This window comes from Lissotriton helveticus, chromosome 12 (assembly GCF_964261635.1).
Source record: "Lissotriton helveticus chromosome 12, aLisHel1.1, whole genome shotgun sequence".
Taxonomy (NCBI): domain Eukaryota; kingdom Metazoa; phylum Chordata; class Amphibia; order Caudata; family Salamandridae; genus Lissotriton; species Lissotriton helveticus.
The window spans coordinates 475910929-475938027 of NC_136073.1; the positions used below are offsets into that span (position 1 = coordinate 475910929).

Sequence of the window (27099 nt, forward strand, 5' to 3'; positions counted from 1 at the left end):
CCCATTTGTAGAGGAGGGCTTGTTTCTCTATGAAGCTGTCTAAAAACAGACTGGTTCGATGTCTCTTTATATATACAGTGGTGGCTTGTGGCCTTCACAATCCCACTAGAAGTTGGATTCTACTTAATGGTGGACCAGCATATTCAAATAAAGGAATGGGCATCCTGAGAGGTCTTCAGCTCCAGAACATTACATGCCCTGCACAATGACAACAGAGCTGGAACAAGTAATCCATTTTTTAGTGGAAAGGTGAAATAAATAAAAGTTTGACAGTAGCTTTCTGGGGTTACCCGTACCACTTTTGTGCAGGCTGTGTTGGTGGCCTCTCAAGAGAGGGTCTGAGACTGTGAGGGCCTAGAAATGTTCCCTCACTTTCAGGAAAGCTGCATGCCATTTTGCTGGGTGGGTGAAACTCTATACTTGCTCTCTGGATCATCTTTCTGTTTAAGAGAGCCAACATTGCTTTATGGATCAGTGAAGCCTTGCTGCATGTGCACACCAGGTGTATTTGTAGAGACGTCTTACCGATAGTAAGCCCCACACTGCATGAATGCGCTGGATAACCATTAGCCAAACACAAGACACAGGTTTTATAGGTCAACTGCTGCAATGAGCATGAAGCATATGGTTGTAAGCCATTAGCTATTCAAGCAGAAGGAAGGAAGGGAGGAAAGAAGGAATTTGGGCAAGGTTGTACTTACGGAATATGTTGCAGGAGGGCAACCGGCTCTCAACCACACTATTATGCAGAAAAAAGGAACTGCTCAGGGATGTTTACAGCGATATGTGGCGTATGACCTCTAAATCGCTATTAAACCATCTACGCAAACAATTCCCAATCAATTCCCAATCCTGCAACTGACACCTACAGACTGATAATACAAACCAGCAAACACAAAGGTCAAGTTACATTAAGTGCAACTTTATAATTTTGAGCATTCCCCATGCCCCTTTTGCATCACAATACATTTAGAATATACGCAATCCGTTTCACCTATGCTACTGTGAATGGAACTGCCTCAGGGGCTGCCGCCCCCCTTCCCCCAACACTCTATACTTTGAGTGAGCGTTTACCAACCATCCCACCTCCCACGATTCTGACAACATATTTATGACTGGTGACAGCAGCTGACTTATGAAAAGTGGCTTATCTTTAATAAAAACTAGCAAACATGTAATGGATGTCGCACACATTGGTCAGTTAAGAAAACAATGCTATTGAGAGACTTAACTGAAAACATTCTGTCTAGAAAACTGCCAAGCCTTTATAATATTATATTTATATTGTTTTACTTTTATACATTTGTTATGGCTTATTGTATTATCGCATGCATGTTCTCTAACGTACAGGAACATACAGAACAGCTCATAAACCTCATTCAAAACCAAAGGCTATTGACACATTTGAATCGGCTCTTGCTAGTGGTGAGGGAAAAGACAAATCCGAGGTTGAAGTCTATCCTGAAAAAGATTTATGGGCCAGACTGGAAGAACTTGAGAGGCAAGAAGAACTACAGAATGAACTAGAAAGGTATGTTTTCTTTAAACGTACTATTGTATGAATTTAGTTTGCACAAAATTTTCTTTAAGATGGCGCAACTCATTTCCTCTCCATATTGAGTAGGGCTCTTGAACAGTTATTGATCAAAGGGGAGTGAAAGCATGCAATTGGAGGGATTGCAAGACCACGTACTGTAGAACGGGTGTTTATATGTTTGAATTAAACATTATTAAAATTTCAGTAACGGGGACCTGGAGATTTGGCATGATTCACCCACCTTTTTGTTCAACTGCAAAAGCTAACATTAGAACCCACATACTCAGAGTCCAAAGTGAGCTGTTAACCAACAGACAAAATATCTTCTCAAGGTTTGGAGTACTCTGCAGTAACTCTTATTGGATGGCTTGCCATTTCATGTTCAAAATATCAGCTGGATGGAGTTTCTTTATACTATTTCTTTCTACTTTTCATTGACATGCTGTCTCAGTAGTCTCACTCATATGCAGGATCATGAAGCACTTTTGTTTGTAGACTATATAGAATTTTTTTATTTGCTCCTCAGCATGAAACTGTAGTTAGATTATACTGCCTGGAGCTTTTTATAAAATAAAGTTGAAGACAAGGGAAATGGCGCTTACCATGCAGCAGTCTTTCAGAGCTCGAATTTGACAAGGGACAGTAATCGCCTACAGAATCCTGTTTTACTTGTACTGGCAGTTGCTTCAGTTTTTTCCCAGTTTCTGTGAAAGAATCCCTGAGCACTTGACTTCTTCATTTTGACGGTTTTTCTGATGGAGATTTTCTTTCTTCTCTCCCCTGGGGAATCTTCATGTATAATCCTAAGCAGTGAATTGCCCTGACTGCACCCAGGATCCCAGAATGCCTTTTATAAATAAAACACATTGAACTTCCCTTTTTGAAAAGCCAACTTTTCAGTGTTTTTCACTAAGTTTTTGAAGATCTTTATCGGAGTATTGTGGTCACTATTCATTTGTTTTCTGAGGGGGAGGGCAAAAATGGATAATGTCACTATTAAAGCTGTTTAACAAACCTTGTTTATAATAAAACTGAGCGAAAAAAGTTGCTTTATAGCCAAATGACCTACAAAAGATGAAAACGTATTGCTGCTCATTTGAGAGCGTACCACACTACTACCATATAAAGTACACTCACTGCCAGTGAAAGTTAGAACTCTTTGTTTATTCTCAGCTCCTGCTGAAAGGATCCTGGATCCCTCAGCATGGCCTTTTTAGTCTCTTTATTGCTTAGAACATACTTCTAAACCTAATCAAATGCCATGACTCACTGCCATTTCTTACGGAGTACAGTTTTTCCGTTTCCTGACCGAATTTTTTTTTGGGGAGAATGCCTTAACGCTTCGCAAAGTGCCCTACTTTTACTTAAAAAAGGGCACAAACTGATAGTAGCAGTGTCTGCTTTGTTTTAATGCTAAGTTCCCGCTAGCCTGAAGAATGTTCTATTGGTATGAAAATTTCAGATGGATAATATCTGCTGATCGCTCACCTATGGATTCCTTAATTTGCCAAGCCTGGATTGGGAACCTTTTCAGCAATTTCTACAGTGTACTAGTAGGAGGTGTCATCTGATTCTGCAGCAGCTTTCTGCCACTACCGGATGTGACAAAATGGAGCTGGATGTAGACTCCACCCCTGTGCACTGACATCAGTTACTTTCTTTCAGCGCACTTTGATGTGGATCTGGAGCTCCGCACACGTTCTGACAGTGTTCTATCCTTATAAAACATTATTTTCAAACTAGTTTGGTTGAAAAATGTTCTTCTTGAAAATCACAGGCTTTATACCTTTCTGGAGCTGTAGAAAGCAATTGTAGAGTCACCTGAAAGCGGACAGTGGTGTCTAAGGTCCAACAATGGCCTGAAGTCCTGCAAATAATGCTTTCTGATTCCCCCAAAGTTCATCGGGGAGCGCAATGCAAAACTGCACATTGCCAGACACAGGCTTCCTGTTCCTGAAATAATCCAAGCCTCCGTCCTCTGGTAAGTTAAAGTTGAAAAACTAGTCTAATTGTAAACACAAGAAGTAAAAACAGGATTCTTCTCCTTCATATTGCTCCCACTCCTGGAAGAAGCTGTGTAGGCGACACTAAGGAGCCGATTCTGCCTCACTTACCCTGTCTTGAGCCCATCCCAAGTCTGGTCCCAACATACCCTGAATTTCCCAGGCAGTCATAGACCCTGCAGCAGGTAGAGGCCTTTTATGGGAGGCCATCCTTCACATCTGACTATTCAGAGTACCCCTAGAGTGTCTTAGGGCCCATGGGCCTGTTAGGAACACTTTAATTTTCCAACCACTCTCAAACCTAGGAGTGTAAATCCTAACCTCCACTTAAACTATCTGTTCTGTGAGAGATCCTGACACATGTAAGTTGCCTACCTGGAAGTAACCTTTTTATAATTTAACTATCAATTTAAACGTACTTTTTATGACAACAATATTTACATTTTAGTTCTGTATATGAAATGTAATGATAAAGTAAGTTAATCATTTTGAAGTATGGAACCTTAATATTGTTTTAACAAGACTTATGGGTCCACTTTTTGAACCTTTACATAACTGCCCCCTCCAATTTCTCTCTTGAAAGGTTGCTTTCTTAATTGCGGTCACCTCACTAATATGTATAAGTGAGCTTCAGGCACAAACCTTGGAAGAACCATTCTTTCAGATTCATAGAGATTGTGTGATTCTTTGTATCAAACAAATTCTTTCCAAAGATGGTGTCAGATTTTCATATTAATCAATCGGTTTCTTCCCTCAACCAGAATCTATAATAGAGAGAGTTCTTCATACAATAGATGTCAAAAGAGCATTATATTGACAGAACAAAAGATTTTTGCAAAACAAATTTGTATTGCTTTTTCTCCCCCTTATAAAGGGAAGCCTATTTGAAAATCTGGCATTTCTAGTTGAATTGTTAAATGTATCGAAACATGCTGTATTAAAGCCAAAAGGACTGTCTGTACCTCCTTTGGGGAAACATTACTGATAATTAGTTTGTAACGCACACCCTTGATCACTCTTTTGTTGTTTGAAAGTAATTAGTCGGGGTTGAAGAGTAATTCTTTACCCTTACTCTCTTGTTGTTTAAGCGTGTACCTCCAAGAGCCCATTCTACTCGTAAAATAGGAGCATCTATGGCTTTTTTTTAAGGTAACATTCCTATAGCTGACGTTTGTAAAGTCGCTACTTGATCTACACCACACACATTTACCAAACATTGATGTGTTAGCACGACAACCAGCCAACGTGCAAAATTGGGCACCAGAGGCAGCAGCAAGAGCTGAGGAAGCACCGGGGAGGGGGGAGCGACCGGTAGTGAACTCAATCTGACAGGATGAGATCTAGAAAGAAGACTTTGTATTGGAGTACTTCTAATCTTCTCTCTATAACTTATCCCTTCAGATCTAATCCCCAAGGTTTTCTTTCCATCCACCTATCCCGTTTCCCCATACTATCTGATCAAGCAATCTGAATATGGAGTTAATTGGTGGAGTTTCTAGGGTGATGGACAAGGAGTCAGTGAGCTGTACATTTGGCGACCAGCTTCATCTAAGAGTTCTATTTTTGCAACAGGTGATGGTCTTAATGAATGGTGCCAATGACAAATGCAATACAGAGTGGACAATGAGTTTTGATACAGCTTTGATGGTGTAATTGAGGTTGTATTAACCCATTCCATGCTGAGGACGGCCCCCGGCGACGGTGGGCGTGTGCGGGGGACGTCCCCCGGACGTCCAAACCCTGCCCACTGATTAAAATGCCTGCACCGCGGCGGTATTCGCTCCGCGGTCAACGGGTTAAGTTTGGGTGAGATTGAATGGTCATTGGGCCCAATCAGACAGATCGGAAAGTGGTTACTCTAAGCCCTGAAGAAACGGAAGGTTAACCTCGAAACACGTGTTGGCTCTTGCACATCTGGCTTTTGCATGACTGGCTTCTTGGGAAAGAATTGCCTCCAGGATCAGCTTATGCAGGACTGTTTCTTTTTGGAAATGTGTTTTAAGACCGAACTGGATTAGAGGCATGGTCTAAGGATTTGCAACTGGAGAATTAATTTAGTTTTGGACATTTTGTTAATTTGATGTTTGGTATGGATTTTAAATTTGATACATTGTTTAATACTGTAAGGATTTTGGACTCCAATATTGTAATGATTCTAAATCTAGTACATCTTCATTAGGGTGAATTTAATTTTTCTCTGTATATTTGTGTTTCATTAACACCCCACATCCAGATAGCATACTGTTTACATTTTATAACAGAGGGATACCAGGTAGTGTTGGTTGAGTATGCAGGTCAATTTAGCTCCATGTATCCCTACACAAATTGTCAATCTGGTCTGTCTTGTGGTAAGGGATATATCTTCTCTCATTGGTGATGGACTCCTTAGGGGCTTTCATGCAGGGCATGGTCAGCAGGAAGGCAGTCAAGCAGTGCTTCAGAAGAGCCACAGGCTCAGTCCTAACCATACAAAGTGGGCAGCAAGCTGGCTCCAAACTCTGAATTGTACCTTAAGCACAGGGGTCCACATAGGTTTTAAGTCCACACAATGTGATGTTAGCTGCAGGGTGTTTTTCCAAAGTTGTGCAGTCAAATGCTGCCAGCTAGACCTAGTCCAGAACATCTTTGCAATTTCGTAAGTCTGGTCAATCAGACTGGGTCATATTTTCTTTCCCCAGGAACTGTCTGGAACAGAAACAGTTGCTACCTGAGTGCAGATGCTCAGTTGCCCCTTCTAACTTCTAATCTGGCATGAAACCAAAAGGCCTTTACCCCACACAGGTTAAAACAAAGGGGGAGTAGGAAAAAGTGGGATTTCCCTATGTAGGCTGAGCTCATCCTCTACCTACTAAATCGGTTGTGGCTAGGTAAACTCTAATAACAAGGGCACTGATGATGTTAGCACAGTTTTCTACTTTACCTAACTCTTACTAATATCCGAAAAGGGTTATTATGTCAGTAATATTGCACATAATTGTCACCAATACTACATTTATTTAAAGGAGAAAAAATGAAGGGTTGCCAGTTGGCCAAGCAACTCTACTTAACTTTTCCTTGGGCGGCAAGTAGACTATTTCCGTCAGTGCTCATAGTTACCAAAAATGTCAAAACCTTTACCCCAGGCAGAGCTGGGAGGGACGGAGGGTGTAGAGACCAATAAAGGTCTCTGTTTTAAGGACTAACCAAAGGGAGGACATTCAGGATGATCAATCTTCAATTTGGAGGAGTCTCTAGGAGTGCCTCAAACTGCTCTGCTGCCAAAAGGTAAATATAATTGGAGTAATTTTGGGGAAACATGGGGATTGATATTCAAGCTGCACTTTCGTCTGTACCATTTGCATTTGTTACATCACTAAAACTTATTCCCAGAAGGATACGCAAAAGTGTTAATGCTGCTGGATTTGTAATTATACCCCTCCGAGTTGGCTCATTTGATACACTTCCATCCACCACTTCACCATCAGAAAGCTATGGCTGCTGCCTAGTTTCTGGCGATATTTATTAGTGAGATGTAGACTTTCCACGCCCATGGTAGCTTTGTTGGAGATGTTCTATGGCTTAACATGAATGGCTTAAATTTACATGCCCACCTCTTTTCATAAATTATAAATGAGAGCTGCTGGTATGGGCAGATAGTGATAGCTTGCTCTCTGCCAACACATTGAACTCTCTGCTCCTTACCAAAGTATATTCACTCCACTTCATGCCTCGAGATTCTTATCATGTCCTTTAAATAACAGATCTGTCAGAGGAGTTTGAAACATCATTTCACAGGCAGTTCCTTAAAGCATTCTTGAAATGCTGTATTCTGTAATCTCTGCAGACTATTTAGAACACCAGATTTCTGTCTCAAGCAAGATCAAATACCTCGATTGGGTTTTGTTGTTTGACATGCTCTTCTTAAACACCTGTTGACTTCTACCCTGTATCTACTTCAGGTCTGGTGGTTGCCTCTTGCTAGCTAGTTCACCTCACCCCCTACAGGTAAAATTTTCTGAAGAGCCCCTGTCTTCTAATGTCTCCATCTATTTTCTAATTAGTATTGGACAACATGTTGGGTCATACCTAAAACACTTTTCGCTTATATAGATGGCTTACATTAATTTAACTGAGCCATTGGGCTTCATTTTGATCTAGATACCTGGTCTGTTTTCTTTTCATGGACCATGTCTCATACCAGTGTAGCAGCATCAACATCTACGTCACGTGACAACAGGGCGGCTGGCAGGGAAAAGGGGGTGAAGGTGGGAGGCACAAAATATTTTAAAAAAACACTTACCTCCTCGTGTGGCGGCCGCCTACGTCCCTTCTCCTTTCTGAAGAGTCCGAAAGCACACAGGCTCCCCTCAGCGTTGTGGTTGGTCTGAGCTTCGTAGTTTCGCGCTTAGACAGAGACTTGGCGCCTGGGCAATTCCTCCACCCATGCATGCAGCCTGGGTGGGGAACATGCAAAGTGTGCATGACTGCTTGGCCGGCCCAAGACGACTGGCCAAAATATTTCAAAAAGGGGGGTGGTGATGGCCAGAGTATCTGAGTTAATCAGAACACTCCTACCCAGTCAACAGATCAGGGCTTGATCCATCACCGTTTTTTAGCTCACTGCACCATCCCAGTTCAGAACCTGGCTATATGCAAATTAGTCTGTCCCTGGCCCAGTGCATCATGGGAACAGGGCAGACCAAACTACCAAGCCAATTCTTCACTGGAAAGGAAACAAGCTTCCGGGGACCGGTTTCTGGCATTACAGCCGTCTTCGGCCCGGCTTGCTTGAATCCTGATGGTGCAGTGAGCAAGGGACTCATGTCTGAGCATACCCTTCCACACTTGTGGTGGCCAAAATATTTCAAAAAGGGGGGTGGTGATGGACAGAGTATCTGAGTTAATCAGAACACTCCTACCCAGTCAACAGATCAGGGCTTGATCCATCACCGTTTTTTAGCTCACTGCACCATCCCAGTTCAGAACCTGGCTATATGCAAATTAGTCTGCCCTGGCCCAGTGCATCATGGGAACAGGGCAGACCAAACTACCAAGCCAATTCTTCACTGGAAAGGAAACAAGCTTCCGGGGACCGGTTTCTGGCATTACAGCCGTCTTCGGCCCGGCTTGCTTGAATCCTGATGGTGCAGTGAGCAAGGGACTCATGTCTGAGCATACCCTTCCACACTTGTGGTGGCCAAAATATTTCAAAAAGGGGGGTGGTGATGGACAGAGTATCTGAGTTAATCAGAACACTCCTACCCAGTCAACAGATCAGGGTTTGATCCATCACCGTTTTTTAGCTCACTGCACCATCCCAGTTCAGAACCTGGCTATATGCAAATTAGTCTGTCCCTGGCCCAGTGCATCATGGGAACAGGGCAGACCAAACTAGCCAAACTGGCCAAGCAGTCGTGTGCACTTAGTGTGCACAGTCCACTCCTCCTCCCGGAACCACTGGCCACGCCCCACCCTAACCCAGCCCAGCAGAAAATAAAAATAAAATTATACTAACTTTGTTATTATCATTTTATTTATCCCATTACGACTGCTCTGGGAGCAGTGGGGCGACACTCTTCCGCCTTAGCGGAGGAGCAACTCCTGCGTGACTAGCAGGCCAACTTTTTGGGAGGCACGTCGAGCTCCAGTCTTGCTCCACATCTAGAGAACCGCTTCCTGGGACCGCCGCCTGGTGTCCCGTGCTCTACTGCACTCTGCGCTGCTCAGTTGAAGGTGCTCGCCTGGTGGGGATGTCTGTTGCGGCGGCGAACAGATTCATCCCGTCAGCAGCTGCGTGGACATGAGCGGGCCTCTATTAGGTGGGCTTTTGGATAGGCGTATTGAGGGAAAAAAGCCGCTTCCTGAGAAGCACGGTACAGGCTCAGTGCTGAAGTGAGAGGGGCATCCCGCTATGAAACAGCAACGTAAAGTGCGAGGGCCAGCAACCTTCGAGGAGCGTATTAGGTGCTTCCTGGGAGTAGTAAAGGTCCGGGTGGATATGGAGGTGGCCCTCCCAGGTGGAGCTACGGCTTGCTGCTGCATGGCCCTACACATTTGTATGCCAGCATTGATTATACCCAGTTCCCTGGGGAATAGTGGGTTGCCATGTTGTTATATTAAACATTGATTGCCAACATTATCCCTTACGAAAACTGCTGGGGATTCAGCTGATGTAGAGTGCTGCTACAGTTGGGAATTTGCCCAAGGGCGCAGTAAAAACTTGAGCAGATCCTCAATCATTTAAAGGCATAGAATTGTTCCCCCCCGGTGGTGCAAAGGAAGAGGGAAGAAAGGAATTACATCTTTTGTTAGTATGCAAGGAGCCTGTAATTGGATATACCAGTGACCCCTCGGTCCCAATCTTGATAAAGCAGCATTCAGTCCAAGAGATAACGGAGAGAACCTGTAACCCGGCCAAAGCTTTAAAAACAAAAAAGCTTGCCGAGCTTTGCCCTAATCAACCAGGGGGCACGCAGAACTATGCTCAGCAAGCCATAATTGCCATCATGAACACCATTAGTATTTAATGGAGATTACTCCAAGCCTCAGGCTGGAGATACTGCTGACCCGCTTGATGTGAGTATTCTTTCTCTCCCACCCAGAGCTTGACGAGCTAAGGGGATGGATTCTCCTGTAGAAATCAATTCTTGGTCACGCCAGGGTGAGCTGTTCAAGTGTAAGTTGGCTCTTCAACAGGTTTTACGTGGCAGTGAGAAACCTCCATACCCTTTATTTGGACTGAAAGGTGTAAAATATTTGGTAGAGGTGTGCAAGAGTATGGTAACTGAGGGGAAACCGCAGGGATTGATTATCCCAGCTCATATTGCCACTCATGAACTGCAGTCGGCCCAGGTTCTTGAGCCCCCGGAACAGGTTGAAAAGTCAGCCCTCGCTGGTGGTAAGGAGCCCCCAGAAACATACTCTAACATGGTACAGCTAGGAGAAATGCTCCAAATAGTCTTTGCAGAAATCAGGGAGTTGAAGGGCACTCAAGAAATTGGCCACAGGGAAGTCCATTCTTAGCTGGGAAAATTAATGGCAACCTACTTCATCTGAGCACGAGACTGTCAAAAGCTGAGCAACCCATATAGAATCTTGAAGACTCTCAGTAGATCTCTGAATCGCAGCAAGTTAAGCTTCAGCAGGAGATCTCGGAAATGCAGCTGAAGCTTGAAGAGTTTGAAAATAGTTCCAGACACTAAAATCGTCACTCTACTGGTATTCCAGAAGGTCAGGAGTCTGGCCAAGATCCCATAAAATTAATCTCTGATCGGATTCAAAGCTATGTTTTCCCTGAGAGTACGCCTACGGTGGAATGCTTTTTAATCATGTGGGCTCATCGGGTGCCATCTTTCCAATCCACAAAGGCTAAATATCCCCTTCCATTTTTAGGATCATCTTCCGAAAGAGTCAATTCTATCCGAATCTATCAAGAAAAAGAGATTCCAGACTCCAGATAAGTTCTGCTTTAATATCTTCTCGGACATGTCTGCAACGGCAGCTTGGCGTCACCGAGAATTTAAACCCATGCTTGAACTTTTTTAAGGAATAAGGTGTACAAGCTGCCTTGGTGCAGCAGTCAAAATTGGAGGTGCTAGTCAAAGAACAATGTCAGACAATGGGGATATTTACTGCGGCCCTTAACCACTACCATGGAGGTGAACTTACAGTGTTAGTAATGTAAACATAACTAAATGTTTATTCTTTTGTGTGATTTTGATCCATGTAGAAGTTTTAATAGATCAATTTTTGTGTACTTGGCTTACATTATATATGTAGGTTGGGCGTGATTCAAGTATGTTGAAGGGTATTTGTCCTTGCACAAGTGTTGTTTTTTTTTTCTTTCAAGGGAATTCATTGCAAGGTCATCAGGTGGCGGTGGTCACCGCTGGAATGTAGGCTCTTAGTGCAATACCAAGGCACTGTCTACATGTGACGGGTGATCCACCCTCCCCCCACTGGTAAAGGAGTACACGGGGTCAAAGGGATTCCTGAGGGTGGGTGTCAAGGAGGGGGAGGGAGCACAATCGGGGAATAAAAGAACAGCAATAGAATGGGCAGGAAGGAGTGTTTTTTAGGAAAATCAAGACTGGTTGGCATCGTCAAATTCTTTATTGGCAGGGTGTCAATGTCATATTTTCTGGAAAAGCAGTTTGAAAGTAGGATGTCCGGCAATGATCAATCCTAATATGATTAGTAGAGAGGGCATTGTGATTCCTCTTCTCAGAGATGCAGGTGGTTAGGATTTTTTCTTGTAATTTCAGTGACGTTATAAATAAGTGCAAATATGGGGGTTTAATGATATGGCATACGTATTTTTACCTGAAGTAATCTTTTTTTCAAGAGACTCATCTTTAGAGTAAAACTATGAAGACTTTTGTTCCCAACAAATATTCTCTGGCATTTTTTGCCTCATCTCAAGTTGCGGAAAGAATGTAGCAATTTACTTGGGTTGGGGCATTGCCTGGGTTGTTCAGCAAGTGATTTAAGATCCTTGAGGTAGATGGTTATGGGTAAAAGTCTCTGTTAATGGGCTCCTCTTAAATTTGATTAACTGTTATGGCCCTGTTAGTGATGATTTTGTCGCTGTAGCTCAGATCCATAATGTTGCAATGTGGGCCGAGGGCTCTTTGATTTTGTAGGGCGATTATAACTACATTTAGGATCTCGCATTGGACACATTAAATAAAGCAAAGAAACAGCATAAAACCAAGAAGGTTATTCATATCTTGAAGTTCAATTTTATACTTGTAGATAGATCCTTTGCACGTACACCACCCCGGATTTGCACAATACACCTGTTTTCACATCGTTTTAAAACCGCAACTTGCCTCGTTTTTTTTTGTTTCCCCAGGTTGGGTCAGATATTTGGACAAATGTCTTCTCCGATCACTCACTTTGTGGTTTCTATTGTGGTGAATCTGGGCACTGTTCACAGAGAGGTTGAGGTGGCAGTTCAACAGATGTCTTTTATCAAACTCACAGTGGGTGGCTGGGATGAGAGGGCTCATTTTAGGCTATTTTCTTAATGTTAGAAATACTGTCTTTCTTGGCGGTTTGGGGGTCTTTAAGGCCACAGTTAGAGGGAGCATTATCTCCTTCAAAGCAAACCAAGCCAAAGAGCGCACCTGGCAGATAGCTGGACTACAATTCGCAATAGATAATGGTATAATGCCAGTGAGTGGGTAGCTGGGATGGAGGTTTACGAGGATCGAGTTGGCAGGGTGAAGCGAAATTCCAGATTTTTTACACTTAAGGAAATATAAATCTCCAATGCTGACAAGCAACAACTTTATGAAGAAAACCAGCATGTAGGCAAGTTTTTAGCCTGGTCTTGTCGAATTAAGAATGAGAGATCCCCAATCCATCACATTACAAACCCGGTTGCCACTAAAATGGTAACGGAGTAGGATGAAGTTGCTCAGGTGTTTTTTGCAGCATTAGAGGCATATATCTCACACAGTACTCTGTTTCACTGGCCCGCATAGAACAATATTATGCCTCAGTTCAACTACCCCAACCAACGAATTCTTTGACTCAGGCAATTTTAGGGAAAATAACCACTGAGGTCCACAAAGCATTTCAAAAGATGCCTAATGCTAAGGCGTGTGGAAATGACAGATTTCCTTCAAAGTTTCAGAATATTTTTGCTAAAAAGCTTTGCTAAAAAGCTTCTTCCATTTTTAACAGATTTCTATAATTATAGAAAAGAGGGTGTGGAGGTCCCTTCTACTTTCAAGGAATCTACTATAGTAAGCTATCTCAGGAAAGATAAAATCCGAGAAATGTGAATTCTTATTGGTATATTAGCCTCCTCAACACTGATTTATGAAATTTTGATGAGTTTGCGCTACTTGGATTATGCTTGCAGCCTAGCTTTTAAACATAAGGATGAGAGTAGGCTTGTTGCGAATCGTATTATGACAACAAATACCTAGTTGATCAGGAATCTTTATTTTTAAGCATGCATAAATATGGAATTCCCCCACAATTTACCTCGATGAATGTGAATTTATATCTTGGCGTGCAGGCCAAAGTCATTGTCAACTGTATGATGACTGGCACGGTATCAATTGACTGAGGCACACGCAAGGGGTGCCCTCTCTCCCCAGTGCTATTTACTTTCTTTTTAGAGAGCCCCGGGTAGAAAAGCTATGCAGTGGTAACATTAGGGCACCAGTTAAAGGGATGGCCAGGCTTAGGTTATTTGCAGACGATATTATTCTGTATCTGCAACCAGATGAAGAGAAGATACAGGGGGCTCTACGGCGAATTGAGGAATTCCCAGGTATTGGTGGCTATAGGATAAATCGAAGTAAAACTGAAGTTCGCTCTTCAATAAATCGGCTGCAAATCTTCCAATTTCACTACAACCACAAGCAAGATCGCAAAATCCCATACGGTATCTAGGGATATATGTCTCCAATTATTTTACTGAGCTCTTTCAGTTGAATTATGAGAAAATGCTCAGGAAAATTAATGCGTAAGTTGAAAGATGGTCTCTTCTCCCTCTGACAATAATTAGGTGGGTTGCTCTTATAAAAATATCAAATCAAATCAAAGATGCTTTATTCAAGTTTTTCTCATAAAAGCGCATGCAATCACAAATATAAAAACATCATTAAGAAAGCACTTCAATTGTAAATGACAATCAGATTTAAAACGTATAGAAAGTTTACAAAACATTAATTCACAGGTAAAAGTTACGAATAAAATATTCAAATAAGATAAAATACAGACGAACCTTGGATACAATAAAAGACAATCGGCTGCCTAAAACCCTCTGTCGGATAGTCCATGCCCATCCAAGATATTTGGCTGTAGCTATAACTAGAGGCAATAAAGTGCTAGTACATATAATTCTTAGAGCTACAGTGCTACTGGTGGTACCTAGGTTTTTACACGCTGGTGTTAACCAAAAGCGCCTGGGTTCTGCATAGGTCTTACAAGCAAATAAGAAGTGACCAATTGTTTCCTTGTGGTCTCCACAGGCTGGACAATTGCTATCAGATGAAGCCCCCCACCTTCCTGTTAAAGACCTGAGGGGGAGGGCACCTGCTCTAATTTGAAAAAAGAGCTTCCTGTCCCTAGGCGTGGTTATAGTATCCCAATAGAGTTCTAAGCTGGGATACAGTTTAGCTTCTAAGAAACCTCCAGCCATAGAACCAGCATTAGTATCTCCCCAATTCCGAGTAGCCACATTTTCCCAATAGATTTCCGTTGGGGCTTTTTTACTTGGGAATGAGGCTCCTGTCGGGTTATCCCAGAGCATTTGGAGACCAAGATCACCCAGCACTGTTCTAAGAACATTCAGCCAGCCTATTTTATGGAACACATCCGCTTTGATTATGGCTAGAAACCCCTCAGCGTAATGGTAAAGCTCGGGTGTAGTCCAGAACCTCCTCCAATATAAAATAGGACGGAGCCTCGCCAGGTCTACTACAGCCTTCCTGCCCAGATCGTACCTGAGTGGGAGCAATGGAGTACTTTTAGGAAGACCAGTGATTGCCCTGAAAAACTTATTTTCCGATGTTTGTAGTGACTGGAGCTTCTCAAAGCCCCACAACTCTGCACCATATAGTGCAGAGCCGAGGGCCTTGGCCTCGTAGACCTGCAATGCCGGTTTAATTGGTTTAGTCCTAGATTTTCCATGCTCTGAACCAAGAACACCAGCCAATTGTCTATGCCTTAGAGCTGCAATATCTATATGCTGGGACCATCTAAGATAGTTTGTTACATGGATACCCAAATACATGAAGCTTTAACTATCTCTAGGGGGCGATCATTCATGATCAGCTTGGATCTAAAACTTCGATGGGGGTTAAAAGCCATAAGCTTAGTTTTATCCGTATTGACTTCTAAGCCATGCTCCCCACAGAAATGGTCAAAAATAAGTAATGCTCGCTGTAGGCCGCTCGGAGTCTTTGATAAAATCAAGGTATCGTCTGCGAACATTAAAATCGGTATCTTAGTACAAGCCAGAGAAGGAGCGACCACATTAGCAGATAGCATGCGAGCCACGACTCCGTTAATAAACAAGGAAAAGAGCGTGGGGGCCAACGAACATCCTTGCCGAACTACCCGCTCTACCGGGAAATCTACGGTGACCGCTCCCTGACCCCCCCACTGAATCTTGGCAAAATTCGCTTCGTGCAGCCGCATTATCATCGACAGTAGTTCTTCTGGTAGACCCAGGTTCCTCAGTACCAACCACAGCTTAGACCTAGGAACCAGGTCGAAGGCAGCCCGCAAATCGTCAAAAGCCGCGTACAGGCTGCCCTCGCCCAGTAACACAGTTCCCCACTGCAATAAGGTAAATCGGAAAACCTGGTCCACCGTGTACTGGTGGATTTCTGAAACCCAGCTTGGAATGGGGACAGGGCATTATTCTCCTCAACCCAGTCCAGGAGCTTGTTGACAACCATTCTCCCCACCACCTTTTGGATGGTGTCAATTAAGCTTATAGGTCTATAGTTATATCTGTCTTACCACTACTCCTATTTCATTTCTCAAATTTTCCAATAAAAGTCAGCAATAGCTATTTCCAGGAGCTGGATTGGTCTACAGGGAGCTTAATTTGGAATAAAAGGGCTCCTAGGGTGAAATTGGGTGTTCTGCAATAGAGAAAGTTCAGGGTGGTTTGGCACTCCCCCCATATGCAGATTTATATTCAGACAGCTTTAATTGATATTTTAGCAACATTATTAGAAGGCAGCGGTGTATTTGGAAGATTGTTTCTTTAATAAAATGATGTAGCCGTCTACAATTAGTTTACCAGCATTTATTAAAACAACAAAATTACCCAAAAAGACCAGGTACAAGTCTCTCTAGGTTTTAGAGGGGGGTTGATTCCCCTCTGTAAATCAGTTCTAAATTGATTATTCATTTTTGCAGCTCCAGGAGGGACAGTTTGTAGGATTGTCAATGTCCGGTGTGGAAACGAAGTTCTGGAATTCTTTAGGTTTAAGGAGTTCGATTTTTTTCTAAAGAGGTAAATGTATTACATGGGAGGAACTCATTTTCAGATGCGGTGATCAGTGTAAGTACTTTTTTCTACGTTTACAATAGAAAACTCCTTTTTTGGCAGCCAATGTCCAAGCGGAGAGACCAGGAACTCGCCCTGTTTTTTGTACATTTGTAAAGAGCACATTGACGGAGATAGGAAACTGTTTTAGGCTGCTTTGTAGCCATTGTTCGAAAGGTCATATTAATGGTTTTCCAAGTAAAGTTTTTGAAAAAACACAATGTAGATTATTTGTTAGACTGGCTTGCTATTTCAGAGAGCGACATAAGTCTGAGAACGGCAGACTTTAAAAGAATGTCCTTCTTCGCACGCTGGATGGCATATTTTACCCCAGCAACACTCCATAAAATATATCCAACTGTCGCTGATCAATGAAAGGTGCAGGAATTTGACTTGTTACATTTTTCACTTGTTCGAGACTATCCAAATTCTTGGAAGTGCTATTTGCTTGTGTCAGCCAGGTTACTCCCGGAAGCAAGTTTAGTTTTGTTTGGGGCCTCTAAAGAAAGCCAGCGGTTTAATCAGGGAAGGCAGTTTTTCATTACAGTCTCACTCACAATTGTTTGTTCTTTCATTCTTAAAAATGGGGTACCCAACCGGGTTCCACCTATCGAGGGCTTGAAGGAAAAAATGATACCCACCAAGAAATTTGAAGTGGCATATGCAAAGCGTGTTGGAGGGAGGGATTTTAGGTGGTTTGTTGCCATATGGCACCATTTCGAGGCTATTGAAGCTTAACTGGAGCCATAGATTTTTAATTAAGAGTTCGTTTCCATCCATGTAACATTTAGGGACTTGTTATGGTGGGGTAACTCCAGGTATTCGCTTTATTTAGAATTCCAAAGATGGGTAAAATTGTGATAACTGTGAATGTTGCTGGACGGCTATGGTTTGAAGTCCTTTGCATTTTGCACTTTTCATGCACATTATGCACGTTTTACTAACCTCACGTTAAGTCAATGTAAAATGTGAGTAGTATTTTTTAGAAAACGAACGTGAAAGCTCCTATTCAGTTTTTTTTTTGGTTACATTCTGCTAAAGTTGCCTTATTTGTTTTTGCTATTATATATTTAGGCTCAATAAAAAATTTAAAAAATCTACATTCCTCAGGGGAAGTCGGTAACTAGATTAAGTGCAACTCAATCGCACCCTTACAAGGCATCATCTATAGTTAATACAGCAAAGTGCGTACAACCACTTGCAGAGGGACCTCACATTTATTTACATTCATATTCACACGAGATTACTATGACATTGAGGGTACATAATGTTAACAAAGTGGTAGACATTGTTGGCCCGATTCACACACTGCCTTCTATAGTATGCAAAGTAGTACAAGAGTATTACTGCTTGCATATTAAAAATGCAATTCTCAAACTTATGGCTGTAGATCTCCGCCTCGTTGATTTTTTTTTTCTGTGCTCAGATCTACCATCAGGTGGCAGATTTCTCCTCACAAGTAGGTGTATGTTTTAGTAGTAAGTGTTGGAAGGACCTAGGGGAAGTGGTGGTGAAAAAGAGGAATTTTATTGAGGGTAGATCCTATCGGCACCATTTTAACCTAAAGGGTTCTGCTATACATATTTCGATTAGTGCAAGATGTCAGAGTCTCTTCTGTCTATCTGTGTGAGTGCATTAGGTGCAACAAAGACATTCTTAAAGGATGTTGATTAATTTGAAACCCCAGTGGAGCAAAATGAGCAACCATTTGATAATAATAGACAGACCAAAAGGAGAAGTAAAAACAACTGTGACATCTACATAGTATTGCAGAGTAGGTAATGAACAGATTAGATGTTGGTCTCTAAGAGCCATTGTTTAGAACTTCCAACTGTTTGTGACCTGTGCATTTAAGAGGTAAAATATTTTGTTTACTTTTACTTCAATGTTGTTTTACTTTTTTTACCTGCTTTTGTTACAATAGTATATCTGAAACTACCAGTGAAGATGCGATTGATTCTGAAGTGGAAATGAAAAAAACAACAAATCTGGATGTGACAAAGGAAATGGACAAATATCCAACTCAGGGCAACATTCAGATAAGTGAATGTGAATCCATGGTGTTTCATGGGCAAGTTAACGGCACACATCCTTACTTTAGTGGTGGTGGTGATGGTGATGATGAGAATGATGCTGATCACTTGATACCAACTATATATTTCTCTCATACTATGGAACCAAAAAGGGTATGTATTATTCATACTTCTTTTATTCTGTTTCTAGTTTTCATTAGATGGTTAAAAGTAATATTTTTTTATTCATTCTTGACATGACCAATACAGTAAATAACTTTGTTTACTTAATTACTTACTATGGTGTACTGTTTTTAAAAAAAATGTATTCTGTGGAGTATTATATAGCGTGAACTAGACCCGAGGAAATGGGTATCTGAGCGCATTACATGAGCACCAGTTTCAATACAGATGGACACATTCATTTTTGTTAGGCACAGGGAGATTACGTTATTTGCCCAGAATCACAGGATGTTGAGCTTTGTTGCCGAGACTCTAACCCGGTTCCCCAGCTTCAAGGTCGACTGCTGTAGCCCTAAGGCTACATCCTCTCCCCAACTTCATCCTCTCCTTTTGGTATTACATTTGTAATTTCATGAAGATGAACGCAGTTGTGGCATGAAGAATTTCTTGGTTATAGGTTTGTTTGGTAGTTCATAAGGTAGCATTAATACCCAGGCCAGAGACCAATTAAAATTGTAGTTCTCCTGCCCAATATAGCAGATGGGATGGGCGTTAAGGGTTGAAGCAAACCAGCAGGTAAAGGCTTACAGGCGTTAGAATCCAGTAGTCTCAATCTAGCTAGTTTAATTTGCGACCAAGATATAATCCAAGGCATTTATTGTTGTACCAACATCATATTAAGATCAGGACTGCAGCCATACAGCAGATGTTGAGGAGGTCTACTGTTTGCTTCTAAGGTTTGATGCAATATGCTAGGTGTGTAGCGTCTGGGGCAGAGTTGATTTGTGACAGGCACTCTCCGTATCTGCCAGTGGCCGGTATCCTCCAGTTCCTAATAAGGCAGTAAGGCCAGGAACACAGTGGCTGCTGAACACACTGTGCTTAAGTGGTCCTGCATTTCTGGTGTGTTGCAAATGTGTCTCTGAATGTTTAGGACAAGATGTCTGTCCTGGGAGCTGGGTTCAGAATCCTGCACTAGCTACCTAGATTGATAGCAGGAGATGGAAAGCTTGGCACAACAAACGGTTCTTGATCTTGCTTTATGCTCTACCCTCCTTTCAGCAGCTCATGGTGGGGGTGGGGGTGGGGGTGTATTGAGAACGACCTTGCCATACAACCTTTCGATATGGCCTGCATCCTCCTGATACCAGAGACAACTGTGCAAGTCTTGATCTGGACCTTTCTAAAAGGCCGCCTGAGGCCCCAGGAAGAGCCTGCCGAGCAGATGACGGATGGGTGCACACCCGGCGCAGCAACACTCTGGAGGCCAGCGAGATTTACATAAGGTTGCAACACTGGCATGTAGGGGTGGAAATTTGAGTTGTCCGTAGTCCCCAACCTCTGAGTCTATAAGGGATAGTTATAGTGCTAAGGCTAGGTATATTGTATTTCACCAAGAGGCTCTTGCCATTTGCCCTGCTCTCACCTTTACAAATCTTGCGTGTCATGCACAGTGTAATCAGATCAGTACTGGCATAGAATGATATATGGATTGTGGTGTTGCTTGTAGTAATATGAACTCAAAGATGTATGTATTTTATGTATTTTGTGTTTATATAGAGTGGACCAAGGCAAAGGGCAGCAGAGCTCTGTACATGGTCAAAGTACAGCATAAACTCAACGAGTGATGGGAGAGGTCGTTGGTTTGTGGACTGTTAATGCATTGTGATGTAATCATCTTTAAAGAGTTATACGTATATCACTTTCCTAAATTGGAACAGCCTTCTGGCCGATCTAATGGTTACAGGGTTGATGTTTCCGATCTTGGGTTAATAGATTAAACTGTCCTCTTGACCTTGACTGTGGGACTGTTTGTCCCTGATCTTGGTTCGCTCTAGGAGCTGCGTAGTCCATAGAGTGCATACCTCCTGATGAGGCTACTTACTGTCGGGAATTCTGGCAAACTGTAGCAGGCAGAAGGCAGCAGATTGGAGTAGTGCGCTTCCTTTCTCCCTCTACAGTCGCGTAGCTGGCTAATGCTCGTTAAACCCACATCTGCATTTAATGTCAAATACTTGCTGCTAATGCTTTTGCTACTGCCGGTCCGTTGTTTTTGTCTTTTCTCCTCTGATCTGTCAAATATGCAACCTGTCATCTTTGTTTATGGTGAGGTAGGATTTCAGCAATTATGTGAAAACATCAGCTAATTGAGAGAACAAGGTCAAATGGGAATTACAAATGAGTACAAGAAGGAAGATAAAGAGATGGAAAGAGTTTGAATGGGATTCCTTTTTGGGTCTTTGAATGGGATTCCTTACGGGCCTTCAACTGAGCCTACATCTGAGCATGCAGCTTAATCACTGATAGTGGAGGTGGCAGAGCCATGTACTTCAAAAAACTCAACCTAGGATGCTAACTTGGAGCCACTTTGCTGATCTCTAAGATCTCTAATAACCCAGGCCCCTCCTGTAACCAGACCCAGAGTCTGATCCTGATGTTCCTAAGGCATCAGTCATTGAAGCTAACAAAGGAGGCAAAGGAAACCACACCTGCCCAGTCTCCATCCCATATCCCAAGCCTCTTCACATGCATATATCTACTAAGGACCACTAACACAAGGCAGGGAAGGTGGCAAATCACAACTATTTTAGCCTACTCAACAACTTCAGCAAACCTGACCGAAACCCCGAACCCTGACAAAGTTGCTCTTCATAGAATGTGCACTTGGGCCACAGACTCCTATTAACCCCACAGATCTCCTGCCAAAGAGTGCAAAACCAAGAGCCGAACCTCATAGATGTGAACAAGCACAATTCATGAAAGACTGCAACTAATTAATTGGAACTTTTCAAAAACCACTCGGTGTTTGTTGGAGATATGATAAAATGGCAAATGCCACACAATGACTTGCTGGGTAAAGAACACACTATAGTTGTTGTTAAAAACAGTCATTACAGCCCACACTAAACACCATCACTTCCAACCGTGAATACGCCTTTATAGCTTTTGTAGAATAGTGCCAAAAGGAGAAAAGAAAGACTTGAAGCCAAATGACAGCAGGCAGTTAATGACAAACAGTGCAGACTGAACGTCCCAAGGGAGCTTTTGCTAATAAATCAACTAAGCTCAGTCACTTTCCCCTTGAGAAAATTTCACGCCAGCTCTGAAAACTAGAAACTTGACAAAGGCTACAACTGGGAAACACAGACACCACCAGGTAAAATATCTTTCTTTTCCAGCAAGTTTTAAAGCTCAACATACCTCGTTGTCAATACAAGAAATTAAGTCTGGTCATGGCTAGTGGTCAAGGCTCACAAACACACCCAGGAGGACAACACACCGGGTCCAGTCTCCAGTAGGCAACTTCAGAAAGATCGTCGAAATTGTTGCAAAAAAATAAGGCAAACAATGTGCAAGCTGGAATTAGTTCAAACTATAATTCTCACGCAGCAAATTGATAAAACTGAAGAAAAATGGGTCCTTTTGATGGATACTTCTACCTGCAGATTCCTCATATATTCAGCATCCTCTGAGACAGGACCTGGAATTTTTTTCCTATAGTTCTCCCACTCCAATGCACCTATGGAAGCTCACTTTTTTTTTTTTACATGACCTCCGAGTGCAAATTCTCAAAAAATCTACCTGTGTGTAGTGCTTCAGAGATGTCACCTCCCAAGTGCTCAAGATTTAACTCCTTGCATGCTGATGACGAGCTCAGCTCGTCATGCAGCACGGTGGGCATGTGCTGGTGAAGAGCTGAGCTCGTCATGGCCTCCGCAGAACGCCCACGCGGGGATAATTACCCCGCTGTGCTGGGCGTTCCATTGAGCGGGTGTGGCCATGACGAGCTCAGCTCGTCATCAGCACACAGCCACCGTGCTGCATGAGGAGCCAAGCTCGTCATCAGCACCGCGGCGCCGCGCGGCCCCCCTCTCCCCCGCGCCGCGTGGTAATTAGCCCCGCGGCGATGGGGTTAAGCCCTGTCACAATTGTGATGGACAGATGCCCATAACTGCGATGCCTGGATTTACAGCATGATTCAAGATTATGCGACCAATACCCGGGTATGAACCGTAAGGACATCTGAGAACAGGAGGACCAAATCTTTATGGCCCATACCTGGGATGACTGTCAGACTCTACGTCATTCACTGTCTTGATCAGAAATAGGGTCTCCCTCTGTTCATCATCTTACTCCAAGTTCTCCAGGGAAAAACTACAAAAACGTAAGACAATGAGGCATGTAGGTGAGCACCCTCAGTGTTTGAGGTCCAAGAACACATCCCCTCAAGCTCTTCAACCTCCGGGTTAATTGTCCTCTGAGCTGAAGCTCTGTGATGCAACTCCACCTGAGGGACTGCCTCAGTTTGCCCTGCTGGTGCCAGCTCTGGGGATTTTGACTGGTTCCGTAGCTGCTGATGCATCCTGTGGCCCCAACTCGAGGCTTTCAGACATTCCCAACACTAGGGGCCCAGCAAGCCTTCTTCCTCCATGCAACGATGGAGATGTACCATTGTTCAGCAGAAGTCTCTGGTGTGTCTCAGAGCCCCATGGGACCTTTTAGATCTTCGCTTGGCATTCTACAGATAGGCAATCATCCTTTGGCACTGAGCTCCGTTTCGTTCCTCTAAGAACACCTCAGGTGCTGGCTGTATTCCTCAGTATGCCCTTCGCTTGCACCACTGCCAACTTTATCCTCCAGCACTGGTGCAGATTTCAAAGCTACCAGCTCCTAGGTTTTCCAAGGAACCATCAGGTTCTGCTTATGTCCTTCTGTGGTCTAGAAGAAAGGCCCATGGATCCTGGAGGAACAAAAACTGTGAGAAGATAATGCTTCATCCTTTCAGCACTACTGACAGACCATTAACTACTTGAAAGTTTCCTGTGCTTCAGACATCCAACGCCTCAAACACTGCACATCAGCCAGACCGGAATATCCAGCGCCTACATGAAGTGCAGCCCAACCAAGACTGAATTCCTGTTATTTGCCAAGAACAGTTCAACTCTGGCTCAATGACATGATCCTTTGTCTTCGAACCCCACTGTTCACACATTGCCAAGTCACTTGGATTCACACTGGACACCAACCTCACCCTCAAGGAACACATTGCCAAAAAACAAAGGCTGCCTGGTACCAGCTGTCTCTTCTAAAGAAAGTCAGCCTGTTTCTTCCAGAAACCGACTTCACAACTGTTATTCAAGACTTTGAACTCTTGCATCTGGATGGTGATAATGCCCTACTGAATGGCCTCATAACCTCCACACGAGCACAACTTACAGGCACCCCACATACTGCAGCATGTTTAATCTAGGGCTTTAAGAAAAATTAGCACATCAACCTCAACTCGATGGAACTACATTGGCTCCTCTTTCTGACCTTCACCATCTTCAAAACCAGTTGCATTATTTACAAAGTCATCATGATCAGTACCCCTCTTATCTTGCATACAAGCTCCTCATTTGTCGTTGTCGGCACAACTGCAGTTAGGACACCATCAGACTGGGAAGCATGGGAGAAGCCCACATATTAACCACAACATTAAATGGTTTTGTAGTCCGGCGCTAGAGACTATCCCCATCTGATCCACATTTCCTGATCATTTAACCCTTGTCAGAAACTATGGGGTGTGCAGGTCTCTCTGTGCACAAGAAAATCCAGGAGCTTTTCTTGCTCGCCCTCCTGACCGAGCATCAGAAATACTAGAAACTATTGGGAAGAAGATATATTCTTGTCAGGTGGCCAAGCCCTTTATTCCTTTAGTACCTCATAGGATGACATAAACTCCACCTCGATGGAACTCCATTGGCTTCTCTTTCTGGCCTTTCAAAACCAGCGGCATCATTTACAAAGTCATCGTGATAAGTGCTTACCCTGCATACAAGCTCCTCGTTTGTGGTGGTTGTCGGCACAACTGCAGCTAGGACATCATCAGATTGCTGACTGAAAACAGTAAAAAAGAGAAATAGGCAGCAGGTTTTTTAAGTCTTCTGTATCCAGGATCTGGAACAACATCTCTATATCCTTCATGGCCACCTCAATGATGTTACAATTTGGGAAAGAGTTAGACTCAGCTCTTTAAAGAATACTACATCAAAATGCATTAGTCATCCTCAATCCAACTTCCTCTTCTATCAGTTGTTGAGTTTGTGCTTGTCTTTGACCATGTACAGCGCTGCACTTCCTTTTGGCTAGGTTTGCACTATAGAAATGTTAGGTACATGCATACATGTGTACATTCGCTACTTATTTGGGTCGGAGTCTGATCTGATTTAGATGCCTGAGGGGTTGCCACATGACCTAGAGGACAACAGTGCGGCTGGGACTTTATTACCAGCCACTTTTTCAGATGCAGCAGCCTATCTAGCTTTCCAAAATACTATTAGACTAGACATTTCACCAGACATTAACATTAATCTTCACTCACCAGACCATTTACCGATTGCATATGGAACCAGTGAGGGAAGTGTGAGAGAAGCCCACATATTGATCCCAACAGCAAATGGTAGTGTGGTCCGGCGACACAGACTAGCTCCACGTTTTCCACAATTCCTGACCGTTATTCACTCACCAGAAACTATGGTTGTGAAGGTCTCCTTCTGTGCAAAACAAAATCCAGGAGTGTTTCTTGTTCCCCCCCCTTCTGACAAAGCATCAGAAATACTAGAAGCCATTGGAAGAAGATATTCTCGATGAGTGGCCAGGCCCTTTATTCCTTTAATGCCTCCTAGGCTGATATTTGCGTGATCTGTGGGATATGGCTGCAGTGGACGGTCCCAATTTATGAGGTCACCTGAAAGGTCATATTTCCAGGGTAGTTTTTGACGGAGAAGATGCATCAAGGAATATCATTAGGCTGGTATGGGTGAGAAACTCAGTGCGGCTGACTGCTCTTCAATTGCTTTACTCCAGCATTCCTCACTGATATCCACAGACTTCATGGGGGAGTCAAGCTGTGCTAATTGGCCTGCCCTTAGAGGGAGCCTGTTTTTTTAAAGGCAAAGCAGAGATAGTCCGAGATCGATTTGTAGTGGGGATATCTACAACCCGATCTTTGGTACTTCAGCCTGGCACAGGGACCACAGATCAGTCTGCCGGTTTCGAGGGTTCTTAAAATGCTTCACCTTTCAATAAATAACTTCCCTTCCAGCAACATATCTGCTCCTCCAACAGTACAGTGGTAGAGGAAAAAGCAGGAGCCATCAGACCTAACAACCCTCCTCCAAATTTTACACCATAGGGAAATCCGCATTAGCTTACCTTCAAAGAAGCATGTGCACCTATGGATAGATGGGTAACATCCTTTCTTCAGGCCTAGAATCTTGGACTAGAGGGTCCTTCAGATTGTAGAATGGGACACGCCCTACCTTTCCTGAAGCCTCTCACCTTGGTCTCACCATCCCAGTTCTTCACTTAGAAGACCATCTGTGGATTTTGTAGTATGAGGGGCCAGCCATGCTGCAGAAAGCTGTGGAGGAGATTGTTGCAGAGCAGGAAATAGGGCAGGGGCGCTAATCTCCATTGTTCCTGTTTTCCAAAAAGGATGGCCATTTGCATCTAATCCTAGTTGTTAGAACTGGGGTCTCTAGTTGGCAGTGGTTTGCACCCTGTCCAAGTAGGGACGCTCACTCTAGTCAGGGTAAGGTAACCCCTGCTCATCCCCTTGGTAACTTGGCACGAGCAGTCATGCTTATCCCGGAGGCAATATGTAAATTATTTGTACACATGCACACAGTAACACAGTGCAAACACTACAAAATGAGTCCACACCTGTTGGACCCGGGGTCACCGGTCCGACTAGGGTAGCTTGGCACAAGAGGGCAAGACTTAACTCCAAGGCTTTTGTGCTGTACTTGAGTCACACTCTATTCAGCACCCCAGCGTACCTCCACTCAAAAAGAATGACACTACACCTTATTTTAGAAAAAGAAATAGCGAAGCTTTATCTTTTCTTTCACATTAGCTTTCAATTTGCATCACATTTAATACTTTCAACTAGATTTCTCATCAAGTTATCTGACTTTATAACATTTTAACAGGTCAGGTATTCAATGGATTAACAACTCTACTTCTATCCTCTCAAAATCAGCAAAATTAACTTTAGCATTACATTACCGTTAAGGTTACATTCTTATTACAAATATGTGGATCTTTTCAACAATCGGTTTAATGCGATCTCAAACAGCTAAATTCCTAGGGGTAAAGAAAATAAGATATTTCATCCATCATATATACATTAGCTCTGTTTCTTTAGCTACCGACGATTAGCCAATCATCAAATGAAAGATCTTAGAGCTCTTGAACCGTTTACGTGTAGCATTCCTCTTAGGCTGGCACTGTTCCAAGGCCAATACGATTTACACAACTTTCCCCTGTTGGATTCGTCTGAATGCAGTGGTTGGCAAAGATCTGCTACCCCTGGGA

General features: G+C 43.1%; 1 protein-coding gene across 1 annotated transcript in view; it reads left to right on the forward strand.

The window, feature by feature from the left end:
* Nucleotides 1–27099, forward strand: part of URI1 (URI1 prefoldin like chaperone) — a 369284-nt gene that overhangs the window by 291308 nt on the left and 50877 nt on the right. The window contains exons 7-8 of the mRNA XM_078670635.1: nucleotides 1351–1531; nucleotides 18468–18729. Of these exons, the coding sequence (XP_078526761.1) occupies nucleotides 1351–1531; nucleotides 18468–18729 (443 nt within the window). The remainder of the gene's footprint in view (nucleotides 1–1350; nucleotides 1532–18467; nucleotides 18730–27099) is intronic.